Source organism: Trichosurus vulpecula, chromosome 1, assembly GCF_011100635.1.
Source record: "Trichosurus vulpecula isolate mTriVul1 chromosome 1, mTriVul1.pri, whole genome shotgun sequence".
NCBI lineage: Eukaryota > Metazoa > Chordata > Mammalia > Diprotodontia > Phalangeridae > Trichosurus > Trichosurus vulpecula.
Window position 1 is genome coordinate 291,215,953 of NC_050573.1, and position 27,104 is coordinate 291,243,056.

At 35.8% G+C, this 27,104-nt stretch overlaps 1 protein-coding gene across 5 annotated transcripts in view; it reads right to left on the minus strand.

Annotated features, from left to right (window-relative positions):
* Positions 1–27,104, minus strand: part of JPH1 (junctophilin 1) — a 112,350-nt gene that overhangs the window by 81,838 nt on the left and 3,408 nt on the right. For all 5 annotated transcript variants that reach the window (XM_036741137.1, XM_036741138.1, XM_036741140.1 and 2 more), the window contains exon 2: positions 20,720–21,476. In XM_036741137.1, the coding sequence (XP_036597032.1) occupies positions 20,720–21,476 (757 nt within the window). The remainder of the gene's footprint in view (positions 1–20,719; positions 21,477–27,104) is intronic.

Here is a 27,104-nt window from a genome sequence, read left to right on the forward strand (position 1 = left end):
ATGCCCTAAACATATATGACTAACACAATACAATGCACAAAATGTTCACATTAACACATTATAATTTTACTTTATCACCATTTACACATTGGCTTACACATGGTTTAGTGGGAAGAACTCTTCTGTTTGGCATTTTAAGTTCTTTACAGCCTGGTCCCTTCTCTACTTTTCCAGTCTTCTTTTCATATTACTCCCTTCTCCACACACTCTATACTAGAGCCATATTGACTCTGCTGTTCTTAACATACGCAATGACATGGAGTCTTATCTCTGTCTTTGTTTAGACTGTCCCTCATGCCTGGAAGGTTATGTGTTCTCACTTCTGGCTCTTGGAACCCCTAGCTTCCTTCAAGATTCAGCTCAAGTGCTACTTTCTGCATGTGGCCTCTTCCTGGTCCCTCTAGCTGCTACTGCCTTCCTAGCCAAGATGACCTTGTGTCTATTATGTGAGGGTCTTTCAAATAATCTATAGCAGTGACTGATTCACTTTTGTCTTTGTATGCCTAAGACTAAGCACAGTGCCTAGGCATAGTAAGTCTTTAATAAATGCTTGATGATTGGTTTATTCCAGGTCTACCAAAAAAAATCTATAAAATGAAGATATTGTACCAGCTGATCTTCAGGCTTCTTACTTGCCTGATATCTTATTCACTGATGAAAATTGTAGAGATTTTGGAGAAACATGTGTCAGCTTTGATGACTACAAAGCCAAGTATGCTCATTTTGGTAGCAGTATGTGACAGTTCTTATTACTAACACACAAGTCACACTATATTTTTTTAAATCCTCAAAATTCTAAATTTATATAAATGGATTGTTCCATAATTTTTTGTAGTTTATTTGAAAACTTGTTGAAGATTTTGGACTAATCTTCACTTTAACAGTATAAAAAAATGCCCAATTTTACTTAGGCCTTAAAAATGGAATAAAAAAGTGTTCTGCTAATGCCTATCAAAAAAAAAATAAAGGGTAAGACAAAGACATAAAATAAAAAGAGTTAAATGATGTTCATTTTTAAAGTAAGGGGTATGCTATATAGGTGACACTTTAAAAATGAACAAACCAAATTTGTGGCCATGTGGTATGGGAAGGTGGTCAAAGTGGAAGGTATCACATGTTCTCCAATTAATACTTATTACATGTTTTTCAGTAATTTTAGTTAAGAATTAAGACAGAAAGCAATGAGACCCTTGTTTGATGAACATAAAACATGAAATAAATTTCCTCAACACCGTATTTTATGCTACTTTCTCATTGACTCAGACACATACAAAAATGTTTGGCATATCTCAATATGTTTTCCTGAAATTTTTCCCACTCAAGTCATGAACAATTCTGAAATAAATGATACATAGTCCTCTGTTTAAAAGCTAAAGAGAAAAAACAATACAACTCCTACAATTCAACTAAATGAACATTTATTACAGATCTACTTTGTAATAATGAGCTGTGCTTGGTGTTAAGGAGTACAAAGACAAATATGAAATGGTTCCTGCTTTCAGTAGACAAATCCAGTGTTGTGAGAGATTAGGGGAGGGAGAGATCACCTTCAGCTGGGAGAGCACAGAAAACAACATGAAGAAAGTGACATGGAGTAGGTTTTAACTTAACTTAAATAGCAGCCCAAGTCATTCTAATACAGAAACTAATCTGAAAGATCTGTAGAAAAGTAAGAGCTAGAAGGGAGCCCTATCCTTCAACAATGTAAATGTATAATAAATGATTCTTGCCCAGATTGGGTAATCTAATTAAATTCTTATGTAGAGATGAGGAAACTGAAGTAATGGGGACAGAGTTATTGCTATAGTTATAGCTTACTTAGATTTTTAGCAGTATTTGACAGTCTGACATGATATTCTCTTGGACAAGATGGAGGAAAGAGGGGTAGGCAATAGAAAAGTTAAGTGAAGTATTAGTTGAATGTGCAGACCCAAAGAGTATTAATTAATGGGGAAGGCAGAATGTGATTTCAGCCTTTGAAGGACTGACATGTGGAAGAAGGAATGGAGTTATTCTGTTTGGCTTCAGAAAGTAGAACCAGGAATACTGGATGGATATTGAGGCATGGCAAACTTCCCAACAAGTAGACCTATCCAAAAGTGCAACAGGCTGGTTCTGGAGTTTGTGATTTACTTCTCATTGGAGGACTTTAATTAGGGGCTGGGTGACCAACTGTCAGAAATGTTATAGGGGGCATTCTTTTAAGTGTGGGACAGATTAGAAGGCGAGTTCTCTTTCAGCTATAAAATTCTGTGATTCTGCATAAAGGATGCCTATCAAATTTTCAGATGACAGAAGGCCAGGAGGGAGATCTTACTTACTGACTGACTGAAAAAGGATACCATAAGATCTCAAAAGACTTAAGTACTAGGCACAATTTAATAAAATTGAACAGAGATAACTGTAACATCTTCAAAAAATCAACTTCACGAAATTGGAGAGGCATGGTTAGATAGAAGTTCATATGAAAAATGATCTGAGGGTTTAATAGACTAAGTTCAATAGTATGTGATAGTTCTTATTACTAACACACAAGTCACACTATATATAGGAGTTCACAGATTGATATGGCACACATGCACACACACGCATGGGCATACACAGAGGCTTATTAATGTAATGTTAGGTTACATGAAATGAAACACGTATCCAGGACTGGAGTGGAAGGAGGAAGAATGGGTAATAGTCTTGCAAACTCTGCTAGAATGCATAGGGAGTACTCTGTTCAAGTTTGGGCACATTTTAGGAATGATATTGATAAGCTAGAAAATATGACCAGTATATTTAAAGGAGTCCAGATCATGCCACATGTGGGTCAATTGTAGGAACTGAGAATTAACCTGGAACTTCTGGGTCATGTGAGCAACAAGATGGAGGACTAAGCATTTTCTGTGATCCCCATGACTTCTCAAACCTCTCTGAAACAGAAATTATGTGTCAAAAAGAAGACTTAGGAGTGACAGTCTGGTTTAGACTGATTAGATCTGGTTTAGGGGGCAGAATTATGTGCAACATATGGAATTTATAAAGAGGCAGATTTCAGCTTGCTGTAGAGGAAAACTTCCTCATAATTAGAGCTATTAAAAAATGGAATGGGCTTGCTCTGGAAGTGGTAAAATCTTCCTTTCAAGACATCTTCAAGCTAAAGCTATCAGGTATATTACAGGAGAGGTTATCATTCAAGGGTACGTTGGACTAGATGACTTCTGGGGTTTCTACCAACACTCTGTGATTCATAGTCCCATGCACATTCCATCTTTTCCATAATTATCTCAGCTAGAAACCAAATTCCGTATGTCTTCCCAATAAATCTAAGTTTCTTTTAAGAGCAGGAACTGTTTTGTGTCAGTGTATCCTCAGTACCTATTGCACAATAAGCACTTAAAAAATTCTTGACTGATTAATTGGCAAACCATGGCACCTATGTCATCACTGAACCAAGATAAATTTTAGTGGTTGAGCAGCCAGGTTTGCAGAAAGGTGTGTTCAAGTCATGGGGCAGCTGTAGGTAAATTTGTAAAGGCAAAATCTTTAGTTTCTTCCTACTTCCTTTTCTAGCATCCCTGTTGACAACAGAGATAAACAATGCTGAATAAAAGTAGGGGTGAATGTGCCTTATTCCCAGATATCAGAGGAACAGTCAATATGGAAAGTTTATAATGGAAAGTTTATAAAGGAAATACTGGTCTGTCTCCGTTGTGGTTTTGGGGTAGTGATTAAAGGTAGAAGAAAAAGGCTTGTTTGTCTCATTGGGGATGACAAGTTAGGCTGGTCTTATTTTTCTACAATAGCCAAAATGCTATCTCTTGTTTGAGTTTATGTCACTCTCTGAGGCTTCTTCTAAATGGAACAGAATGACATGCAGTCAATTCTGTCTCTATGAATTCTGAAAAAGTAAAGCTTTTGAGGGAAATTTCATCAGTTTCATTTCTCTGTAGGTTATAAAAGTGAACTGGAAATTGGACCTCGAAAATCTTGTCATAACTAGATCCCTTTGGAAATTGCCTGTCATCTCTGCACCCATGCTTCACTGATGAGCATTTGAATACCTTAATCCTTCACATTCAGGTAATAGTAGTAGGGAGAAGCAGTAGTAGCAGACATCTTTCCTTCAGTTATCTTCTTCCTCTTGTGTCACATACTTTCCTTGCCAAAAGTAAGTGATAACAAAGGTTAGAGGTGACAAAAGATAGATAACCTTTAGAATCACAAGGCTGAGAGTCTACATGACATAGTGCCAAGAGTTCTTGACATGGGGTCCATGAATTTGTTTTTTATTATTTATTTTTATTAGCTTATTTATTTATTATAAATTATAAATACATGTGGATCCTTTCCCCATTTTCATGATCTCTTTGTTTTCAACATTCTTTAGTTTTCAACATTCACTTCCATAAGTTTTAAATTTTTCTCCCCCTCCTTCCCCTCCCTCCCCAAGACGGCCTGCAATCAGATATAGGCTCTATGTATACATTCCTATGAAGCACATTTTCACATTAGTCATGTTGTATAGAAGAATTATAACAAATGGGAGAAACCATGAAAATGAAACAAAACAAAAACAAAAAAGAAAAGAGTCTGCTTTGCTCTGCATTCAGACTCCATAGTTCTTTCTCTGGATGTGGATGGCATTTTCCATCATGAATCTTTTGGAATTGTTTTAGGTCCTTGCACTGCTGAAAATGGCTAAGCCTATCAAAATCAGTTATTGCACACTGTGGCTATTACTGTGTACAATATTCTCCTGGTTCTGCTCCCTTCACTCAGCATCAGTTCATATAAGTCTTTCCAGGTTTTTCTGAAGTCTGCCTGTTCATAATTTCTTATAGCACAATAGTGTTCCATCATATTCATATACGACAACTTGTTCAGCCATTCCCCAATTGATGGGCATCCCCTCAATTTCCAGTTCTTGGCCACCGCAAAGAGAGCTGCTATAAATATTTTTGTACATGTGGGTCCTTTTCCCATTTTCATGATCTCTTTGGGATATAGCCCTAGAAGTGGTATTGCTGAGTCAAAGGGTATGCACATTTTTATAGCCCTTTGGGCATAGTTCCAAATTTGCTCTCCAGAATGGCTGGATCAGCTCACAGCTCCACTAACAATGAATTAGTGTTCCAACTTTCCCTTTCCCACATCTCCTCCAACATTTATCATTTTCCTTCTTTGTCATGTTAGCCAACCTAATAGGTGTGATGTGGTACTTCAGAGTTGTTTTAATTTGTATCTCTCTAGACAATAGTGATTTAGAGCATTTCATATGGCTATAGATAGCTTTAATTTTTTCCTTTGAAAATTACCTGTTCATACCCTTTGACCATTTATCAACTGGGGAATGACTTGTATTCATATAAATTTGACTCAGTTCTCCATATATTTTAGAAATGAGGCCTTTATCAGAGACACTAGTTATAAAAATCTTTCCCAGTTGTCTGCTTCCTTCCTAATCTTGGTTGCATTGGCTTTGTACAAAAACTGTTCAATTTAATGTGATCAAAATTATCCATTGTACATTTCATAATGTTCTCTACCTCTTGTTTGGTCATAACGTCCTCCATTCTCCATAGATCTGGCAGGTAAACTATTGCTTGCTCCCCTAATTTGTTTATAGTATCAGCCTTTATATCTAAAATTGTGTACTCATTTGGAGTTTATTTTGGTATATGGTATCAGATGTTGGTCTATGCTCAGTTTCTGCCATACTATTTTCCAGTTTTCCCAGCAGTTTTCGTCAAATAGTGAGTTCTTATTCCAGAAGCTGAGGTCTTTGGGTTTATCAAATAGTAGATTGCTATAATCATTGACTACTGTGTCTTGTGTACCTAACCTATTCCACTGATCTACCCCTCCATTTCTTAGACAGTACTAAGCAGTTTTGAAGATTGCTGCTTTATAATACAATTTAAGATCTAGTATGGCTAGGCCATACCATTAAAAATATTTTGATAGCTGTATTTCAACATAGTTGGCTTTCAATGCAACCCTATATATTTTATGTTACGTATTTTAAAACATTTTTATGAGAAGGGGCATTTTATTTCACCAGACTACAAAAGGAATCCAAAACAAACAAACAAGCAAAAAGGTTAAGAACCTCAGATATAGATAGTGGAAAGAGCTGAATCTGGAATGAAAGGAAATGACTCACTGGTTGGATTAAACAGTCTCTCATCTCTAAATTGTTCAATCCTGTTGGCCATGTACATGGTAAGGCTGAGTGAGTCTCATCTTCTATTCTTACATTAAGCCTCCTGAACTGATGGTTTTCTCTGGAATATTTTTCCTCTCTATATTAAGTGACACTACTCACTATTGGTCTTCCTCTTCTCTGTCTGACCACTTAGTCTTTTGCTGGATCTTTAATCATATCCCACCCACTAACCAGTAGTGTCCCTCAAGGCTTTGTCCTGAGTCTTTTTCTTATTTTTCCTCTATACTATCTCACTTGATGAGCTTCTCAGTTCCCATAGGTTCAGTTATCATCTTTAAGCAGATTATTCCTAGATCAGGGCTGTGGTTCAGTTTTCATCTTTGTGCAGATTATTCCTAGATCAGAGCTGTCCAACCTTAGATTTTTATTGAAACAATAGACAATATATTTTGATTCGCCATTTTAGTGAGAGTTCTGCAGTAGCTCGGCTTCCTTTACTAAAGCATTTATGTATATTTCTATGCTTGTAGGTGGGCCGCATAAATCACACTGTGGGACGCATTTTGGACAGCCCTGTCCTAGATCAATATATCAAAATTTAATAACCTTCCTGTGTTCCAGTTCCACATCAAAAACTGCCTTTTGGTCATCTGGACCTGGATATCCCTTTGACAATTAGATGGCACAGTGGATAAAAGTGATGGCATTGGACATGGGAAGAGTTGAGTTCAAATCCTGCCTCAGACTTAGTTCTAAGTATCCAACTTCTCTAAGCCTCAGTTTTCTCATGTTGCAAAATGGGGATAATAACATCTACCTTACAAGATTATCATGAGGATTGAATGAGATAGATAATATACGTAAAGCACTTTGCAAACCATAAAGCGATATGGAGATTCTTCCTCTTATTATTATCTCAAACAAAACATGTCCAAAACAGAACTCTACCTTTTCCCACAAGCCCTCCCCTACTCTGAACTTTTCTGTTACTGCCAAGAACACCACCATTCTCCTAGTCACACAAGATCACAAACTTGGTGTCATCCTCCTCATTCTCATCCCATATACTCAACCCATTTCTAAATCTTGCCCTTTTTAATCTTCACAAAATCTCTTATACATGTTGCCTGTTCTCTACTCACATAGCTGCTACCCTGCAAAAGCCTTCTAGTTGGTCTCTCTGCCACAAATTTCTTCTGACTCCAACCATCCTCCACTTTAAATCCTGGCCTTTTCCTACTTTCCCACTTTTCTTAGATTTTACTTTCCTCCATACAATCTATGATCCAATTACATTGCTGCTGTTCAGTTATTTTCAGTCATGTCTGATTTTTCACGACCCCATTTGGGATTTTCTTGGCAAGGACACTGGAGAGGTTTGCCATTTCCTTTACAACTCATTTTACAGATGAGGACACTGAGGCAAACAGGGTTCAATGATTTGCCCAGGGCCACACAGCTACTAAGTATATGAGGCCAGATTTGAAATCAGGGAGGGACATTTTCCTGACTCCACGCCCAGCACTCTAGCTACTGGGCCACCTACTTGCAATTCTTCAAATGTGTCATTCCATTTCCCATTTCTACGTCTTCACACTGATAGTTCCCCATGCCTGGAATGCTTCACCTTGCCTCTACCTCTTGGTTTCCCTGGCTTCCTTCAAGACTGAGCTCAAGCCCCACCTCCTGAAAGAAATCATTCCAGATTCTGTCTCTCCCCCACTCCCCCACACCACCCCCAGCTTCTAATGCCTTCCCCTCTCAGATTCTTTTCTATCTCTGTGTATCTTTATGTAATCTTATTTGTAACTTAGTTACTTGATGTGTCTCCCCATCAAAATGCATCCTTCTTAAAAGTAGGTGCAATTTTTGCCTTTGAATTCTCTTCGCTTATCACAGTGCCTAACGCATAATAAATGCTTAATAAATGCTTGTTGACTGACTAATAGTGCCTCTGCCAACAAGTTCAGGCTCCCCAAACACTTGCTGCACCCCTCCCCTGACACTGTCAGAGAGAAGTGATTAAATTAAGACTTGGCATGCCACTTGAGAAAATTCGCCAACCACTAATGTAGCAGAATAAACAAACAGTTAACTAAGAAAACAAAGTCAGATTGAACAAAGTCTGGCACACGCAAATCGCTAGCAAATCTTGAAAAAAATGTATTTTAATAAGGAAAACTTTCCCATTTAAACTGTTAAACACAACATTTTAAAAGGTAAATATTTACTCATCTCTAGGGTAGTCTGGAGTGTCATAAAAAGGACTAAATTAAAAAATTTAATTGGTTAAATTAGTTTACTTCTTTTATTACACATACAGAAAAGATAAGGGAAATTAATTTCGTTTCAATATTAATTGTGCTCTGTTTAGTACAATTTTTATTCTTTCACAACTAAAAGCCTGAATTAAATACTTATTGTGAATTTAACATATATATAAAACATCACAACAACTAAGATCAAGGAGCAAAATGATTAAAAATCTGGTTTGATTTTATACTTAAGAAGTCTTTGTACTAAAGCTGAACGACTTACATAAATACCTTTGGCATTTGTTGGATCCTATTCCTAAACACAATGTTCATATTTCATCTATAATAAGAAAAGCATCTCAAAGATTTGCAAGGCACTAGTCTTGCAAGTGTCCAGTTTGGTGTCTTGAGTAAAGTGAGATTGGTAGAGTCAGCTTAATCCATAATGGAAAGTTGTGTGCAGAGCACATAATTCAGCATAGTTTGGCTGACCAGCAGCTGCTCTGTTGAAGAGAGTACAAGCTCTGTGAATATGCGCACTAAATTCTCCCACCACAGGGACCACAGTTACTATAGGCCAAAGCTGAATTTTAAATGGATGGCACTAAGCATTTTGATTAAGTATTAGTATCATCACACAAACAACACTACATGTAGATTTTTCACATTACAAATATAGTAAAAAGGCTATATGCAAAAAAACCTCACTGTATGTTTAATTACTTATATTTATAACCCTTGAAATATTTATGATTTAACATCTTTGATGAACACCATTACCAATCACAATTCCAGAGGACTCATGAAATATGCTACATACCTCATAACCAACAGGTAATAGACTTGAGGTACAGATTTAGATATTTTTTTTGCATGCCCAATACAAGTATTTGTTTTGCTTGATTATGTATATGTTATAAGAGTTTTATTGTTCTTTCTTTTTCAATGGGGGAGAGGTGGTAGGTGAAAAAGAGAAAATAGATTTGTCAATTGAAACAAATATAAATTAAAGTAAAACAAATGAAATAACTGCTATAATTCATACCTATAGACACAATGAGATATGCTTTGCTGAAGGATGCATTGTTTGAGCAAACTTGTGTTTCTATGGCTGAATCATTCCAGTGTCTAACAGTTTTACCATCAGGTTCTTTCCTCCAATCTTCTAAAACAGTACTCCTAAATTCAAGACTGCTTTAACTATTGTCTAATTACAGTCTTCGTATTATGTAGGGCATTTTGTTTTTTGCTTTCTGAGAGTGTGTGTGTGTGTGTGTGTGTGTGTGTGTGTGTGTATGGTTTAAATTAAATTTATTTAATTTATTTAAATTTTATTATTATTTATTAAATTTAATTTATTTAATTCTTTAAAGTTAAATTTATCACATAAACTATATATTGTTTAAATGAAGTAAAAGTTTGTGGCTAGATAATTAATATAAATTTATTTTTTAAATGTCCTAACTATGTGGATAACTGCATAAGCCTCTGAGGTACTCTAATCCAAGATTGCCTTTGTATTCTATCAGAATATACTGGTCTTCCCTTCTAATTACTGGGGCAAATGGCCACTTTAGTGCCTACATTTATGAATAATTTGAGAGTTGTATGATTGTCAATAAATTCTGATAGGAATTTCTTCATGGTAGATTTGTGATACATGGCAACAGAAGATGATGCTGATATACAAACACACATACACATACATATACATATATAATATTAAAGTAGGCAATATAATAGTTTTTTGCAAATTTACCAACCTGACTTGGAAAACAGGCTCTAGTAAATTTATGTTGAGGGGATGAGGGTTAGGATAATAGTATCATCCCCTCCCTGTGCTCCTAAACCACATAACTATATACAAACTGTTAGATCACAGCATTATATACAAGAATAATTCCCTTAAAGGGAGAATGGTCAAGGATGAAGCCTTTTTATATGGGACAAAACATAACTACACAGATAGAAAAATTAATTTCTCCTAAAGTGCAATATTGCATTTCAATTGCAAGAGATACTTGAGGGGACCTAGAGTAGTCTTTTTTCCTTCCTTCCTTGGGAAGTGGATGGCCTCTGTTGAGGAGTGGAGAATTAAGTTCAGTAATATTATCTTTATGTGCAAATCTTATAGCACATACAAAAGCTGATATATCGATTTCTAACACAATGTCTGCTGTGTTTAATACAGTATCTCTTCATTACATCATGGGCTCAAGGCTGTTTATCTGCCCATAGTTTGCTTTTAAAGGCTCAAATTAATACATACTTAATATATAATGTCTCCTGTCTAGTTTTTCTTCCCCTCCTCATTTTCTTTTCCCTGTGTCTAGCAAAATATTATTAGGGATTTACTGTGTATATTGAGAAATGACTTCACGTAGACTTGATGGTGGAATGGGGTAGGGCTAAAATCCTACATACTTGAGATATATTCATACCCACAGATAGTTCTTTGGCCCTGTCAGCGAGACTTAACTGCCTCCACTTAAATCATCTCTCATTCTGTTTTCCAATTCCTTTCATTCTTCATTCTCTTCTCTTTTTATCTCCTATTAATCATAATTTCTTGATTTTTCTTCTATACTCGAATCTTGAAGGATGAAGGAAAAGATCATAGAGATGGTAAAGATGCTGCAAAAAACCTGCCACCTCACCACTGCTTGAAGACTTCCAGTGAAGAGGAACCTGCTACATCTTGAAGCAGAACTTTCCATTTGTCTATAGTTCCAATTGTTATGAAGTATTTCTATAACTTTTCCCTCAGTTATTGCTACCAGTTCTGCTCCCTGGGGCCTTTTCCACAAGATGGCTATCATGTTTTCCTTGAATCTTTTCTTGTTTAGGCTAAACATCCTCAGTTACTTTAACCATTTCTCTTATGGCATGACTTGAAATCCTTGACCTGCCTAGTCACCCTCTTTTGAACATCCTCTACCTCATCACTATCTTTCTCCCCAAACCCCACCCCAACCCCCTAAACTGGTTCTTTTAAAATGGATCTGGCTATCTGGTGCAGGCTGGATGTAGAGTAGCCTCTCATCAGCTTGATCTTATTGCTAATCAGAACAAAGTTTTTGTCAAGCTCAGTTAGTGACCTTGGCCTACATCCCTCCCCAGGCAACTCAGTGGTTCCCCCATCCAACTCCTGAGGGCTGGTTCCCCATATTGGAGCCAGACTTAGTGCAAACATGTGATTGGTTTTAGCTCTACTGCAGCTCAAAACTCCTGAGCTGAAGCAATTCACCAGCCCTGACTTCCTCAGCAGGGATTATGGGCATGCCCCACTATGCCTGGGGCTCAATATCCTTCCTAAAATGTGGTACCAGAAATAAACACAATACTTCAGATATGGTCTGACCAGAGCAGAGTTCAGTCAGACTAAACTAATCATCCTCTGATCTCAGACAGAAGCTTCTCTTACCATACCTTACAATGACAACCATATTCACATTGTTACCTCATATTGGGCTCATGGTCCACTGAAGCCTTGGGTCCTTTCAGAGTAACTTCATCTAACAGCAACTTTAAAGAATTATCTTTGTATATGTTCATGAAAGGAGTACTATAATTGCACACATCTTTTCACACTCAATTATACACAGACTCAACTGTCATCAACAGAATGTATTTAAAACACAAGCCCATGTATAAAACCCACTATGAACCTGAGCATCACTAGGAATTTCAAACATTAGAAAGGAACAAATCAATTTTCTCTACTCTCCCTTACCTGAGTTTTCACCTCTCTTATTAGGCACGCAATCTAATCTGTCTGAAGGGCTATCACTGGCACTGTCTTCAACACTACCTCTAGTAATAGGGTCATCTCTGTCCTCTGATACAATCACTTGTAGTTTGCTCAAACTATTCTGGCTCCCTTTCTGGTTGTGATGGGAATGGAAATAGCACAATGTCCAATAGATAATAGTCACTAACATATTTTAAAACACTGCTCCAACAAAATAACTTGGCAAGAAACAGTTAATAATATTATGAAAAGTAGCTCTAAATCAATAATAAAAGAAATACAAATCAAAATTCTAAAATTTCACTTCATACTCAACAAATTAGCAAATATAACAAAAGAAAGAAGTGGTGAATGTTGAAGAACTGCAGGAAGACAGGCACATAAAATCTGCCATTGGTGGAGCTGTGACTTAGCCCAACCATTCTAGAAGGCAATTTAGAATTATGCTACAAAAATAGTGACCAAAATATTCATTCCCTTTGCCCAGAGATTACCCTGACAGGCATATATCCTGAGGTCAAAGACAGAAAGAAAGATACCACATACACCAAGATATTCATTGCAGTACTTTTTATGCTACCTTAGAAAATAACACTGATTGACTGGCAATTGGCTAAAAAATCTGTGGTACAAGAATGTCATGGAATATTATTGAACCCTAAGAAATGAAAAATTAAGCAGAAAATATACACACGATTACTAAACACTGCAAATGGAAAGAACAACAAAACAAAACTGAATTCTGTATAATCAAAATAACCAAATGGCACACTGGACAGAGTGCTGGACCTGGAATCAGGAAGACCCATCAAATCTGGCTTCAGATACTTCCTAGCTGTGTGACCCTGGGCAAGTCACTGAACCCTGTTTGCCTCTGTTTTCTCAAATCCTGAATGATGAATAGTAAATGAAAAATAAATTTAGCATATTAATTTTGCCAGGGATTTCAATTTACCTTTCCAAATTGCCTCCACATGTTAAATTATAATTATCAGCATAGATTTTTTTTAATGAGGGAGTTACAATACTAAATAGCCTTTCAAGAAGACAAAAAAATGATCATTTAGCTTAGATTTTTTTTAAAAGACCATAAGATTTGATCTTTTGTATAAGTACTAGATGGACATATTTTCCTCCAGACTATTCGTTAATATTAAAATGAAATTCTCGGGTAAAAAATGTTGACTGAGCTAAAGTCATCACAACTTGAGTAAGTAATTAAAGGAAAAACATTGATTCCTTTAACTTACAAATATATAAAAGAATCACTCATGTAACTTGTAACCTGTAGGGATTGCATAGCTATTGAAGAAAGCAGATGTTGGCTGCCTAAATCTTGTGCTACAGCTTCCTTAGATGTGTTACCCTTATGAAAATCAATGCTAACAAGGTAGACTTAATTAAGGAAACTTGTACCATTAACATTCATTTCCATCTTTTTCTATTCATGATGAATACCAGATTTCATAGCAAGATGAATTATTACAATCAAGGAATCAGCCTTAAAATAGTGGTTTACATGTCTGATACAACACATATTAGGAGCACCTACCACAAGATTAATCCTCGTGAGAGCACAAGGTCTCTAGCCAAACAAAACACTTTTAATTGGTTTAATTGGTTTTAGTTGTAATTTCCTGTTGGCTACAATATATAATTGTTTATTTAAATTAATTGGAAGGCTATTATCAGTTAAAAGGTGAATTACAGTAAGAAGTTGTGAAATTTCTCTTAAAAGAATTTTTTTAAATCCTCCAGAAAAAAAACATGTTGCCCTATTTACACTTTAGTCTACAATGATTAAAGTTTAATTTATGTGATTAATTCCAAGGAAATCTGTCAGTGGATTGGTATTTTTAAAAGTTTAGCCATAGGATAAACCAGTATGACCAAAAGGCAGTTCATTTTATCCTTACCCTTTACCATTCCTTCCTTCTGCTCTTCAGACACTGTTGCCAACTATAACATGAATAGAGGGGGTGGTGGTGGTGGTGGTGGCAATATGAACTCTTTTGTTATTTTTCTAAATACAGTTGTTGGCACATAACATCAATCCCTCCATCACTGTTACAGATAGGTCAATGTTAACAGCCACTGAAAGAGCCAGCTCAGCTATAATTATTGATAGATTTTAATGCTACATGTGCATTATTCAACTCTACTGACTTTGACTGTTTAGCCTACATCTATAGAGACGCAATGAAATAAAAAGCAATGCCATTTAGACAGGCAGGGTTGCTCAGTTGGGAAAGAAATTCTGAATGTATTGGCTATTTTGACTCTCTTGAATACACTGATTAATCCTGTAGCCTTCCACTTTGCTTCAATTATGTAGAACTAAATGTAGAAACCCAAAAGTCTTTTCTTAGCAACCTCCAAGCTGTACTTATGGTATTACAACATTTCACTAGCCCTCTCCATTTAGCTTTTTATATTTGACTTGTTTTCCTCAATTCTCTTTCCAGATTCTTTACGTTATTGTCTAACTCAGGTATTTTTTTAATGTAGACTATTATGGTTTAACTCACTTTTTCTATGCAATGTCTCTATTTTAGATTTCTGTTGTTTTATTAAGGATTTTTTTTTTAATTTGAAAAGGTAGAAAAAAAGGTCCAGCTAAGGTTTCCGAAGATATTGGCAGAGAGAGAACTCTCTTTGTATATTGTTTTCATTTCAGATTATTACAGCATTTTATAGTCAGAATTACTAGTTAATTCTCTTCATGCCTTTCTAAAGGTTACTAGTTCTAATCATATTCTTGGAGACACAAAAAAACTAACAATTTCCAATGACATAGTGACAGAATCAGAGTTAGAAACTAGGCCCTCCACCAGCCACTACTCTACATTCTACTCCATAGAATGCTTGGACTCCTATAGCCAGCTGGTCCATTATTGCAAGGAAAGAACTACAGCATAGGAAGAAACAAAAGTCATATTTTAATTAATGTACACATGGTTCAAGTAAGACACACTGGACATAATTCTTCCCCTTTCCTCCTTTAAATAACAAGTTTACTGCTAAAAAACATGAGATTCCTCTCTCTTTAACTGGAAAATGCTTTCTACTTCACCAATATGGCCATGTACTTATTTTTCAACATTAGTGTCTCTAGAACAACCAAAACGCTGCAGCCAAAATCAAGAAGCTCTTAAGTTACTTGATGACGATCCCTCTCCCTAAGTCCTTTCATTATATAACCCTCTGTTTCTACCTTGTATGGATTTTTTCACCCAATATTCAGAACTTATAAAGCTCAGATTATACTACTATCATTTCATTAATTTCCCCTTGTTCTTTTTTTTTAACTGGACCTGTAATTTTATCAGTACCAGTTAAGTAAGCAAGATTACCAATGCAGATGTATACCTATTCTCTAACCTATTTCTATGAATTGCTTGGAGGCAATGAGAAATTAAGTTGACTTGGCCAGGGTCACACAGCTATCATGTGTCAGATGGGAGACTTGAATCCAGATATTCCTGTCAGCTCTATCCACAACACCAAGTGAGACAGAGTGAAACGAGAAGGCCAAAGATAGAGTTTAGTGGGACACCTTTGGTTAGTGAGCATGTCATGGACTAAGAACCAAGAGAGAAGACAGAGAAGTTGAACAGATAAGAGCAGAACTAGGTAAGAATATTATCATGAAAATAATGGAGTTGAACTAGGTCCCCTGTAGCTCTAAAATTCTATGATTATCCTTGCTTCCAATCCACATTGACCAATCAAATTATTTCCTAAGGCATCTCAGTTAATAAATCTGGCACATTAGAAGGCAGCAGCGTGGTGACAGTATACCTAACAACACTCCAGGGATGCAAATGAGCTCCTGATTTTCTCTCTAATTTATTAACAGGGAGTAGGAATTGAGAGAATTAAATTCAATATTTTTTATGCAGTCCAAGGATATTTCTTCTCCCTCTTGGACTATATGACCTCTGAAATCCCTTCTAATCAAGATTGTGACCATCTCGAAATTGGTCCTTTTTCAACCAGAGCTGTTAATAGTAAGGTTATGATAACTCCAAAGAGAGAAGGCAGAATACCATGGAAGAAACCGGTTATTTCACTGGGGTCTTATTAATGCTACCTTTTGGATAAACAAAGAAACCTGCAAAACAGGGAAAAGCTACATGGGACTGCTAACTACCTAACTCTTTCGTGATTTTACTTGCAAATAGTTTTTACTTATTAGTTAGCAATTAGTGCTAACTAATAAATGTTAAGTGGGAAGGGAATAAAGGAATCTAACAAGCAACTACTATGTACGGTCACTGTGCTAGGCATTTTTACAAATATTCTCTTTTGATCCTCTCAATGACCCTGTTGAATAGGTAACTATTGTGATCTGTATTTTACAGTTGAGGAAACTGAAGCAGACAGAAGTTAAAAAAAAAAAAGAAGTTAAGTGGCTACTAAGTCAGACTGCTGGTATGTATTTGAAGCAGCATTTGAACTTCCTGACTGCAGGCCTAGTGCTCTAACCACTTAGATACCTCTAAGGATCAGGGAGCATGTTTTCATAAATCCTCAGAGGAAAATTCTCTTTGTGTACAGCACAGAGACAGATTAGCTTTTCATGTTGATTCTCTACTTCAGAATCCACAGGTTGCTTATAGTGTAGGTACCCTACATTCTCAGAATATCCTCTTGATACAATATATCACTCCTATGTACATCTTTAGATAAATATCATTGAGTGATAATTCAGGGAAGAGCAATATTTCCTTAAGAGTCAACCACAGGTTTGACTCTAAGGCAAAATATGAAATGAAGAAATGAAGAGGCTCTTCTCTGAATTTATAAACTATAAAATCCTTGGAGTGCAGGGGAGGTCAAAGCTAAAATATTTTTAGATACAACCACTAGGTGAACTACAAAATATAAATTAATCAATAGCTGCTAATTAATTTTTTCCCCTCTTACTGAGAGAATGACCTAGTGGTTTAGTAAGTGGGAAAGTGGCTACAGAGTTTGGTTTCTAACTTTGATTCTGCCACCATGTCACCTGAAGTCCTTAATCTTTCTGTACCTTCAAGAACAAGATTCAAACTAATAGCCATTAAAGGAACAGGGAAAGAATTAACTAGAAATTCTGACTCTACAAAATGCCATAATAATGCATAATGACAATAATGTACATAGTAATCTTTTCTCCCAAGCAGTATTTCAGAAACTCTTAGCAAGACTTTTTTCCCCCTTTCTCTTGTTGTATTAAGAAAGCCTTACAAAAAACACAGAAATATAAAGGCTGGGACACTACACAGAGAAATTGAATAGAAATCATAATAGCTAACATTAAAAAAATACCATTCCTTCATGCCTATAGTATATACCTATAGTATACAATAAAGGCAAAGAATCTGGGAGGAAATGGAAATGAAGAAAATGAGTCAAATATAACAGGATGAGCAACATTTTTAAATGTTCATATTTAATCTTTAAAAAGTGTGTCAATGAACAGAAGTATAAGATCTTACACCAGCAATATCAAAGAAATAGAAGTGGATTCCTGTGGACTGTGTGGCAACTTAGAATACTACAAATGAACATTATCTATGTTGCACTGTATTTTTATTGAATTTGTCAAACATTTCCCAATTATATTTTAATCTAGTTCAGGCAGCACCAGGGAGTTTTGTGCTTTTAACACTTTCACCTTGTCTGGCATCACAGGTGAACATAAAGTGTGGGCTGAGCGTGTGAACACCAGTGCAAGGGCATTTTTATTGGCTCTTTCCTTTCCCCTCAGGTCAATTATATACTTAGCTTAATCATGAGATGGAAAATGTATGAAACCACGTTTTCCTATTATTATAAAATAATTTTATGTGATAAGAACATCCTAAGTTTTCTTTTTTAGAGGTAGGACCAATGGGAATGCTTCACAAATAGCACTGGCACACTTGGTACACATCTTATGTCTGATACCAAAGATCATCTAATAAATAGTACAAAACACAGTTCTGTGCCCACAACTTCAAAAAGAGCATCACCAAAGGCAGTGCTGCCAAGAGCTCAGGCTGTAATTTCATGATATTTAGGAAAGCTGAAATAAGCATCTAAATACCATGGATTATGGTTCTAATCTGACACAAGCTTTTGTTATTTTATGATCTATTCTCTCATTCAAGTTAATTTCCCCAAATTTAAGTTAATCTTTTGAAGAAAGCAAATAGGATAAGGATATAAAAATCTTTTGGCTAAATTCCTACCCACCTATATCTTTTTCATATGCCCAACACTTGCTGCTTCTAATACTTCATTAGGTTTGTGAGGTGAGAATCAGATGAAAAAATCTCCAGGTGTGAAGTTAAAAGTAAAACAAGATCAGGCTTAAAAAGAGGTGCAGTGTTAACAAAATCAAAAGATTAATGTTGTTTGTAATTGCTAATCATTACTTTAATACCAAAAGCAGTATGATGTAGCAAAACTAGAAGCATCCAAGGGTGAGTCAAGGATGTGAAATTTAACATATGAAACCAATATAAAACCTTATGATTGCAGGAAAATTAAATGACAAGGAAAGATAAAAACAAAAAGATGGGGAATTTGAGAAACTCTGAAGAAATGACCTTGAGATACAGGGAATAGGGAGCAAGCTCACCTCCACTAAGAACTATGACTGCTGCCCTAAAATATTTCATTTCCTCCTGCTGCCAAGAGCTAAATACTAAGAAATCCTGACCATTCCCTCTTTACTCTGACTTGGGATAAGAAAATGTAAACTTACGATAATTACACTGGGAAAATTCCAAATATTCTCTGGATTTGTTCAATTCTTTTATCAACCCTCTCAAAGTAAACTCTTACAGATGACATTCTTATGGACTCATATACACCCTACCTAGTAAGTGTCAGAGGTCTCTCTAGATCACAAGTTTCCAATATTTCACTCTGCCACATTCCTTTGAACTTCCTCATTTTGAATATAACCTGGATGTCTCCTAAGCTATTATACTCTGTTCAACCATTTCCAATGGTGCCCATTTCTTCTTTAACTTCCCCAAACTAACAGTACCTGGAAAAGGGATAGACTCACCCCTTGACTCCCCACTGCTATTTCCAGACCATTCCTCTAGTACAAACTCTCAATAACCTCTTTCCTCTCTTGAGATCCTTGCTGTTATTAGCAATAATTAAATTTATATACAACATTAAAATTTTTAAAGTATTTATATGCATTCTCTTATTTGAATGACTCAGTAATTTTGTGAGGTAAGTATCTGCCTCATTTCACATCAGTGCCAGATTCAGTCTCTCTCCACTCCATCTCTTGCTATGTCTTGTGAGGACTTAGATATTCATGTTGACAACCCCTTAACAATTTGAACACAAAATTCCTCAGTGCTAATGATTTCTATACACACTTCAGTCATAGAAAGGTATAGTGACACCTTAGACCTTATCATTTCCCACTGCCAAAGCTCTAAGATCCAGAACTCTGAAATTCTTTATTCTCACCACAATCTTCCATTCTTTTACCTCTCTCATTCTTTGACTTACACTAAATATATTTTTTCAACATTACATGTATCATCTTTTTTCCTTGGCTCATCCTTATTTTCCCTTTCTATCTTCCTTATACTTCATGTGTCCCTACATTCAGTTGCGCTCCTGGGATCTTCCATTTTAATTCTATTACCCTAGAATCCCCTGCCCCTCTGTCCTATACTTCTGAGGTCTTCTGACCTCATCCTTTCCATCATTGTTTCTGTTCCTTCTTGGGCCTTTAGAATATCACAGAAAGAGAGAAAATCATGAAATGCAGCTGATGTCATCTGCCATAAATTTATGGCACAAAGTCTCAGGTGAACCCCTGCTTGTACTCAACAACAATCCTTCTAACCTCACCAAATGCTATATCTAATTTTCCACAGCCAATGGTCTAAATCTTTTTTCACTTTTCTCCAATTCTACTCTTATGCTTATAACAGATGACTTAGCCTTTCATTTCACCGTGAAGACTGCCAACCTGAGCTTCCATCTTCTACTCTCCAAAACTCAATATCATCAACCATTTTCTTCTCTGCAAATGAAAGAGGAGACATCCTGCCTCTTCTCTACACACGTAATTTTACAGAGCTCTTCCTTGTTCAGGCTCCATCCTTAGGCAGGAAAATGAAAATGGATGTTAGTATTTCGTCTCTTCCTAAATGGATCAATATTGCATTCATGGAACATATAATACTTGCTCCTAGTGTAGTATTTCAAATATTCTGTGTTTGGTAGTGTTCCGAAAGTATAGAAAGTTAACATTTTGGTGGCAGAACATAAAAGTGTAAACTGATTAAATTTTATCACTATATCAATTGGTAATTTGGCAATTTAAAATAAAAGAATTTTTATAATGTATATCTTTGACAATCAAAACCTAATTTGCTAAAAGCGTAAGGGCATAATCTTCCCATTACTTGGAAATATTTATTTTTCTATTTTCTACCTGTACTTAGTATTTATAGAAACTTTTTAAAGATGTCCCTAGCAGAATCACAAATATAGCATATTCTCCTGGCTTATATAACCTGGTAAAATATTTATTTTGCTATTACATACCTTGAAGTTGCTATTTCCACTTTAGTTCTTGCCATGGCAGCTGCCCTTTGTGCACCTTCTATGGCTCGGTCCACCTTCTCCCTAGTTTTTGTGTTTCTTATTGGTATAAGCTGCTTCCTTATTCCACGGACCAGAACATTATTTTTATATTTTCCCTCTTCTTTTGAGCCATCAGGGAATACTGTACATCCATATCCATGCCTCTTGTTATTGAGCCACTCTCCTTCATACTTCATCCCATTTGAGCGCTCACTAATGCCAAAACCATTTCGTTTGTCATTTTTCCATTCTCCCATGTAAGCTTCTGTTGTTGTAGCATCAACATGATCTTCCATTGGGTAATAATCACAATCACCATCTCCAAAACTAATCGTTGAGTTGGCATCACTGGAGCTAATTCTGCTCATAGCTGCATCACTGCGGACAGAACTACGCTTACTTGAGATCGATGACTTGGATTCAGATTTTCTAAGTTTCATACTACCAAGGAGGGATCCTCTTCTAAATAAGCCTCCTTTTTTCTTACTAGTCATTAATTCGGCATCAGTATGGAAATTCAAGACAAATCCACCTCTCGTTCCAGCTGGGCTATCAGAGGTAATGTCGTGGAGTACACTGCCATTGCTCTGCTCACTGCGTAGAGAAGCCAGAGATGTTCGGAGGGGTGAGCGGATCACAGTCGCCATGCCATAGGGTACACTTTGGCGCACACCATATCCATGCCGCATCCCTCCAGTCCACTGTCCCTGATAAGTACCTTTGAAAGACCAAAGCAAACAAAGCACAGAATGAGTTACTCTGGAAAAAGGAAGTGAAAATAAATTATCCATGACCACAATAAATTTTGCTACATTTGGCAGTAAAAAGAGACAATAATATAAATCTGTAATACATACATGGGAGAAAAAAGCAAGTGGGTATAATCAGGCCTAGAAATATTTTTTAAAATTTCATGTTAAACTATAACATCTACTCTACTATCTGGTCTACTTTGTAAAATGTTGTGATTTAAAATTTCAATTTGAGTACTTTAATTTTTGTCTTTATTTTCAAAAACTCAGTAATTGCCTTTTCATATATAATTTTAAACATGGGAGATGGCATAGAACAATGGACCCAAAGTTGGTCTAGTAGTCAGGAACATTTGAGATCAAATTCTTCCTTTAATAAATACCAGCTGTGTGACTACTGGCAAATCACCTAAACTCTCATTACCCCAGACAAATCTCTAATTCTGTAAATTACAGATATAATGGATGAAGTTTCCATACTAGAAGATCTCTACACTGATGACTGCCTTAGGTGTCTTAAAACATTTATAGGGAAATCACCACCTAGAGAACAAAAACTGTTTTCAAATGATAAAAGCCTTAAGTTTGAGAGACCAAAATCCCTCCCCAGAAGCAAGAAGAATGACAAGATAGGACATGTATATTGTCTGTGAATTATTTTGTGTTAATAATTCAATTAGAAAGCAATTCCTTCATTAAGACTAAACATGGATAACCAGATTAGATTTCCCACTAGCTTCAATGCTCTTGGGGCAGTTAGGTGGTACCCTGGGTGGAGTCCTGGGCCCAAGTCAGGAAGACTCATCTTCCTGGGTTCAAATCTAGCCTCAGACACCTACTAGCTGTGTGATCCCCCAGCAAGTCACTTAACCCTGTTTTCCTCAGTTTCCTCATCGGTAAAATGGCAAACCACTCCAGTATCTTTGCCAAGAAAATGCAAAAAGGGGTTGGACAAGTTGGACAAGACTAAACAACACCAAGGTTTTTTTTGTTTGTTTTGCAGGGAGGGAGATGAGTTAAGAAGGCGAAACTTTATATTCATTGTGTTACTGAGGCATAAAGGCCACCTTTCATTTTTGCTACAATATTTATGCAAAATGTATCTGATGAATTGTGGGATTATTTTGCTCCAGTGTGAGATTTAGCCTAGTTTAAATTATTAAAAAAAAAATTCCTCTTCTCTTTAATAGACTCTTTGGTTTGAGTTTCTTAAACATGGTCCTTCTAGATTTCATTCTGATTCTACTACTTTTAGGGTTTCCTTCGCTGACTCTTTTTCCTCTAGTCTATCTTACTCAAAATTTAATACGAGGCTTCTTAAACTTTCCCTTCTTTCAGATATTTCATCTGTTCATTCCCATGGCTTCAAATACACCAGCATATAGCAACTCCCAGAAATATACCTCCCACCCTGACCGCACCCTTTACTATCTATAGAGTATCCCCCTGTGAAAGTTACTAACATAATCTCAAGTGAACAGATTGTCCTCTTCACCTACCTTTGGTATCACTAGACAGAACACTTTTCTCTCCTCATTCAAACATCTACTAAATTATATCATTCTCTTATCCACTTACCCGTCTAACCTTTCTCCCCAACCATATAATGCCTTTATCTTCATGCTGGCTCTTAGAATTCACCTGGACTACTGCAATAGCCTTCTAATTGACCTTCCTCCCTCCGGTATCCCTTCAGTCCAAAGTAATATTCCTAAAGCACAGATATGACCATGTCACTCCCCAGCTAAATAAACTAGATTGGTTCCCTATTCTTCTAGGAGCAAGTACAAATTCTTCTGCCTGGCATTTAAAGTCCTCTGAAATCTAGATCTAGCCTACCTTTCCAGATTTATTGCACATCACTTCCTTTCACACAGCTTACATTCCAGCCAGACAGGCCTTCTGGCTATTCCCTGTACAAGATTCTACATTTCCAATCCCAATGCCTTTAAACAGGCTCAAATCTAGAATATAATCCTTTCCACCTCTGCTTCTTAGCACCTTTCTTCAAAGCTTAGCTCAAGCACCACAAGCCTGTAGATAAGGCCCACTCCCTTGGAAATTACTCTCTCCATATTTTGTATTTAGTTATAATAGTAAATGTTTCCCTCCCTCACAGAAAAGAACTGTTTCATTTTTGCATCTGTCTAGTGAGAACCCAGTAGTTGATGCATAGAAGGTATTTGATAAATATTTGTTGAATGCATGACATTATTCACTAACCTCTTATAGCTTTCTTTGTCATAAGCAGCAATTAGATAAATTTTTCCCTTAAATTATACCCTTATTCAAATCTAGTCAGAACCAACTATTAAATTATCCCACTTCCTAGTTCTCACCTCCAGCCTGTTATTGTCTTTCAGACACGTACACCTGTTTTCTTCCTGTGCCTAAGTGTTTTCTTATTTCCTTTCCCTCTAATTCTGATACAAGTCTATTTAATAACCCACTGCAGAACCATATATCCTATGTCCTTCCAATAGCTATTCCAATTCCATCTCTTTGTGAGGCATTCCCAAATTATCTAAATAACGTCCATTCATGAATTATATGTGTATATTTAAATATGGATTTAGATGTACTCATGCACATGCTAATTAATTTTCACTTGACTTATTCCTTTCCTCTTATCTCCCCATCTTGAGGATAGGGATCACTTCTTTTTAACATAACACAAAATCCCCCAAATTCTTAGTTGGGAGGCATGTTACCTACAGGTACTGAGTAATATGTAATATCTTGTCTTGTAGTTTGCAATCTTCTAAATAAATTTCCTCTGTAGACCAATAGGGAATAGATTATCCAAAATATAATTTACCTTAATTGCCTATAAGAGGCTCAATTCATGATACACATATTCAGCTCAATATTTAGTCACTGAAAATACTCATTTCTACTTTTTTACTTGATTTAAAATTAAAGAAAATCATACACGTACACACTTCCAAACACTTAGATAACATAAAGTAGTGAACCAATTTGTTTAAAGTGAAACCAAAAAAAAATATTTATTAGCACCATTACAAGACACAATACAGGGAGGCATCAAAGAGAGATATTTATGGCTTTAGCAATTTTGAAGCACCTTTGATGTTTTTTTCCCCCACTATTGAGCTGTTATCTGAAATACTTCAAATTCTATGTTGTTAATTTATAACCAAGGTCTTCTATTTATGAAAATCAATAATGGAGATCAAAATTACAACCTAATTGTGACATACATTTTTTCATTCTTAGAAGGAAACAGATACCCATGAGAATGTAAAAACCAGGGCAATTACTCTGTTATCTTTCTGTGTTGATCAGAATCTTTTCTTTTTTTTATGAGGGTGATGAAATCAAAGCCGGCCCTTCTAAATAGGACAGAGAGTGCCTATACATGAAATACACTATCTCTTAAATTCTAGGGCCTCACCCATTCACTCCCAAATAAAAATTAAGGGATATTTTAGCTATTTTTAAAAAGACAATTCCAACTATATTACTCATCATAGCTCATAAGTACATTATGTTTGTAGTTTTATATGAAGAAAGTCCACCTTTCTTTAGCTCTGTAACTATAACATTAGAAATCCTCATTCTTAAATATTTAGACTCTCTTGGAATCCTAAATGTAAAAAAATTTATATTGTCACTGCTCTTGCTAGTCTACACGATTCCAAGATGCCATACATGTTGTCTACTTCAGTGACTGAAATTTTTATCTCTCATACAGTCATATATACACAATAACACTATGAAAACGATGTGCTGAGGTGAGTGAGCATTTGTATTATGAGTTTTTATCATTGGACATAGTAATTTAGAAACCGCTATTTCATGCTAGAATTTTCTTAGAATTCTACCTAGAAATTTTAACTCACCATTTTCCTTTGCTTTTGTATACATTCTAAACATCTAGGATGACAGTAAAACTTGAGCTAGTGATTAAAAATATTTTAAAAATATAACATCCAGTTTGTGGTTCTTGAATAAGATGCACTGGAAACATGTACTTCCTATTCTAACTTATAACATTAAGAAAAGCAAAGGTGATTTTTGCTAGAATAATTTCCAAAATGATGATAGATATAAATAATGAATTTTTAAAACAAATATTCAAAAGACTTTATTTTAGTGTTTTCAAACTCAAGGCCAAAACTACAATATATATGGTTTGCTATTCAACTAAATTGGAATAAATTTACCTTATTAAAAAATTGTTAAATAACCTGGACATACTTCAATAAAGAAGAGAGAGACAACTTAAATGTGGAAATGCCTTGAAACAACAATAGTAATTATAAGAGTTAAGTTGTCCCGAACTACTAGATAACTCTACTAGCACACTTCACATCCTGTGCAGTTATATGTACAGAACAGAGAAAAGCTGATATCTTTAGTGATATTTTGTGATACATTCGATCTTTAGAATAGATTTACACATGGTAAATGAAACTAGGGAAAAGAAAAGGCTTCTCTGTTACTACTTCAGAAACAATTTTACAAGCATGGAAACATTTTCAGAAAAAATAATGATACAACAAATTACGTACACTACTGTTAGTTCAGCTCTTTCACTAAACCCTATTTTCTAGTTTAAAGCATTCCAAACTGTGTTCACTTGATTATGGCAAGTACTTGGCTCAAAGCAACCTGCAATCACAGTGAGATTCTAACCCTTCTCTGTTACACATTTGTATGCTACAAATGAGTAGAAATAGCTTCTTCCAAGTTTTTCTTAACAGTAATGTTTTATGATGGGTAGAAACCCAATGAAAAGACAATATGTGCACAAGAAGCATCAGGCAATTGGGCAGTGTTGCACAGTGGAAGGAGCACTAGCTCTGGAGCAGAGGACTTGGCTTCATGTCCCACCTCTGACCTGACTACCCCTGGGACTTTGGGCAAATCAGTTTCCCCATATGTAAAATGAGTGGGATGGACTACATTAGATGTCCCAGGAGGTCCCTTTCACCTCTTAATTTATGATCTCTGATAGGTCAAACTCAGTAAGAGGACATCTAAGAAAAGGGGTGCTTTAAAATTAAGTAATTGATTAGTGAAGTTTTAATCTATTTTTAATTATCACGTTGAGTTTTTAGAGAACATTTCCTACCTTAGATAAAATGGTGAAGACTCAATAACACTCAAAAATGTTGCTGATTTTTAAGAAAAGTCATGAAATAATTCTTCTTATGGAACTATTATAACATACAGCAAAGTAAAGTGGAAAGAGCCCTAAATTTGGAATCAAAGACCTTCCTTTCAATCCAGGTTCTGCTAGTTACTACCTGAATCACCATAAACAAATCACTTAGCCTCTCTGATTTTCAGTTTCCTAATTTGTAGGAGAAGATGTTGTTGATAATACTTGTACTCTTTTCCACAGTACCATAATGTCCCTTACTTAAAAAAAAAAATCAAAATAACCACAGAACTTAATGGAATTTATTGAGTGCTTACATGGCTGAAGGCACAGATGGAAGCATGTGCAAAGACAAAAGAAAGCAAATATAGATCTACCATCTGATTCTGTTTATAAATCACATTTCAAAGGATGCGAAAGGCTTTGAAAAATATTTTCAAGGCTGATAATATCTTTTATCTTGAGA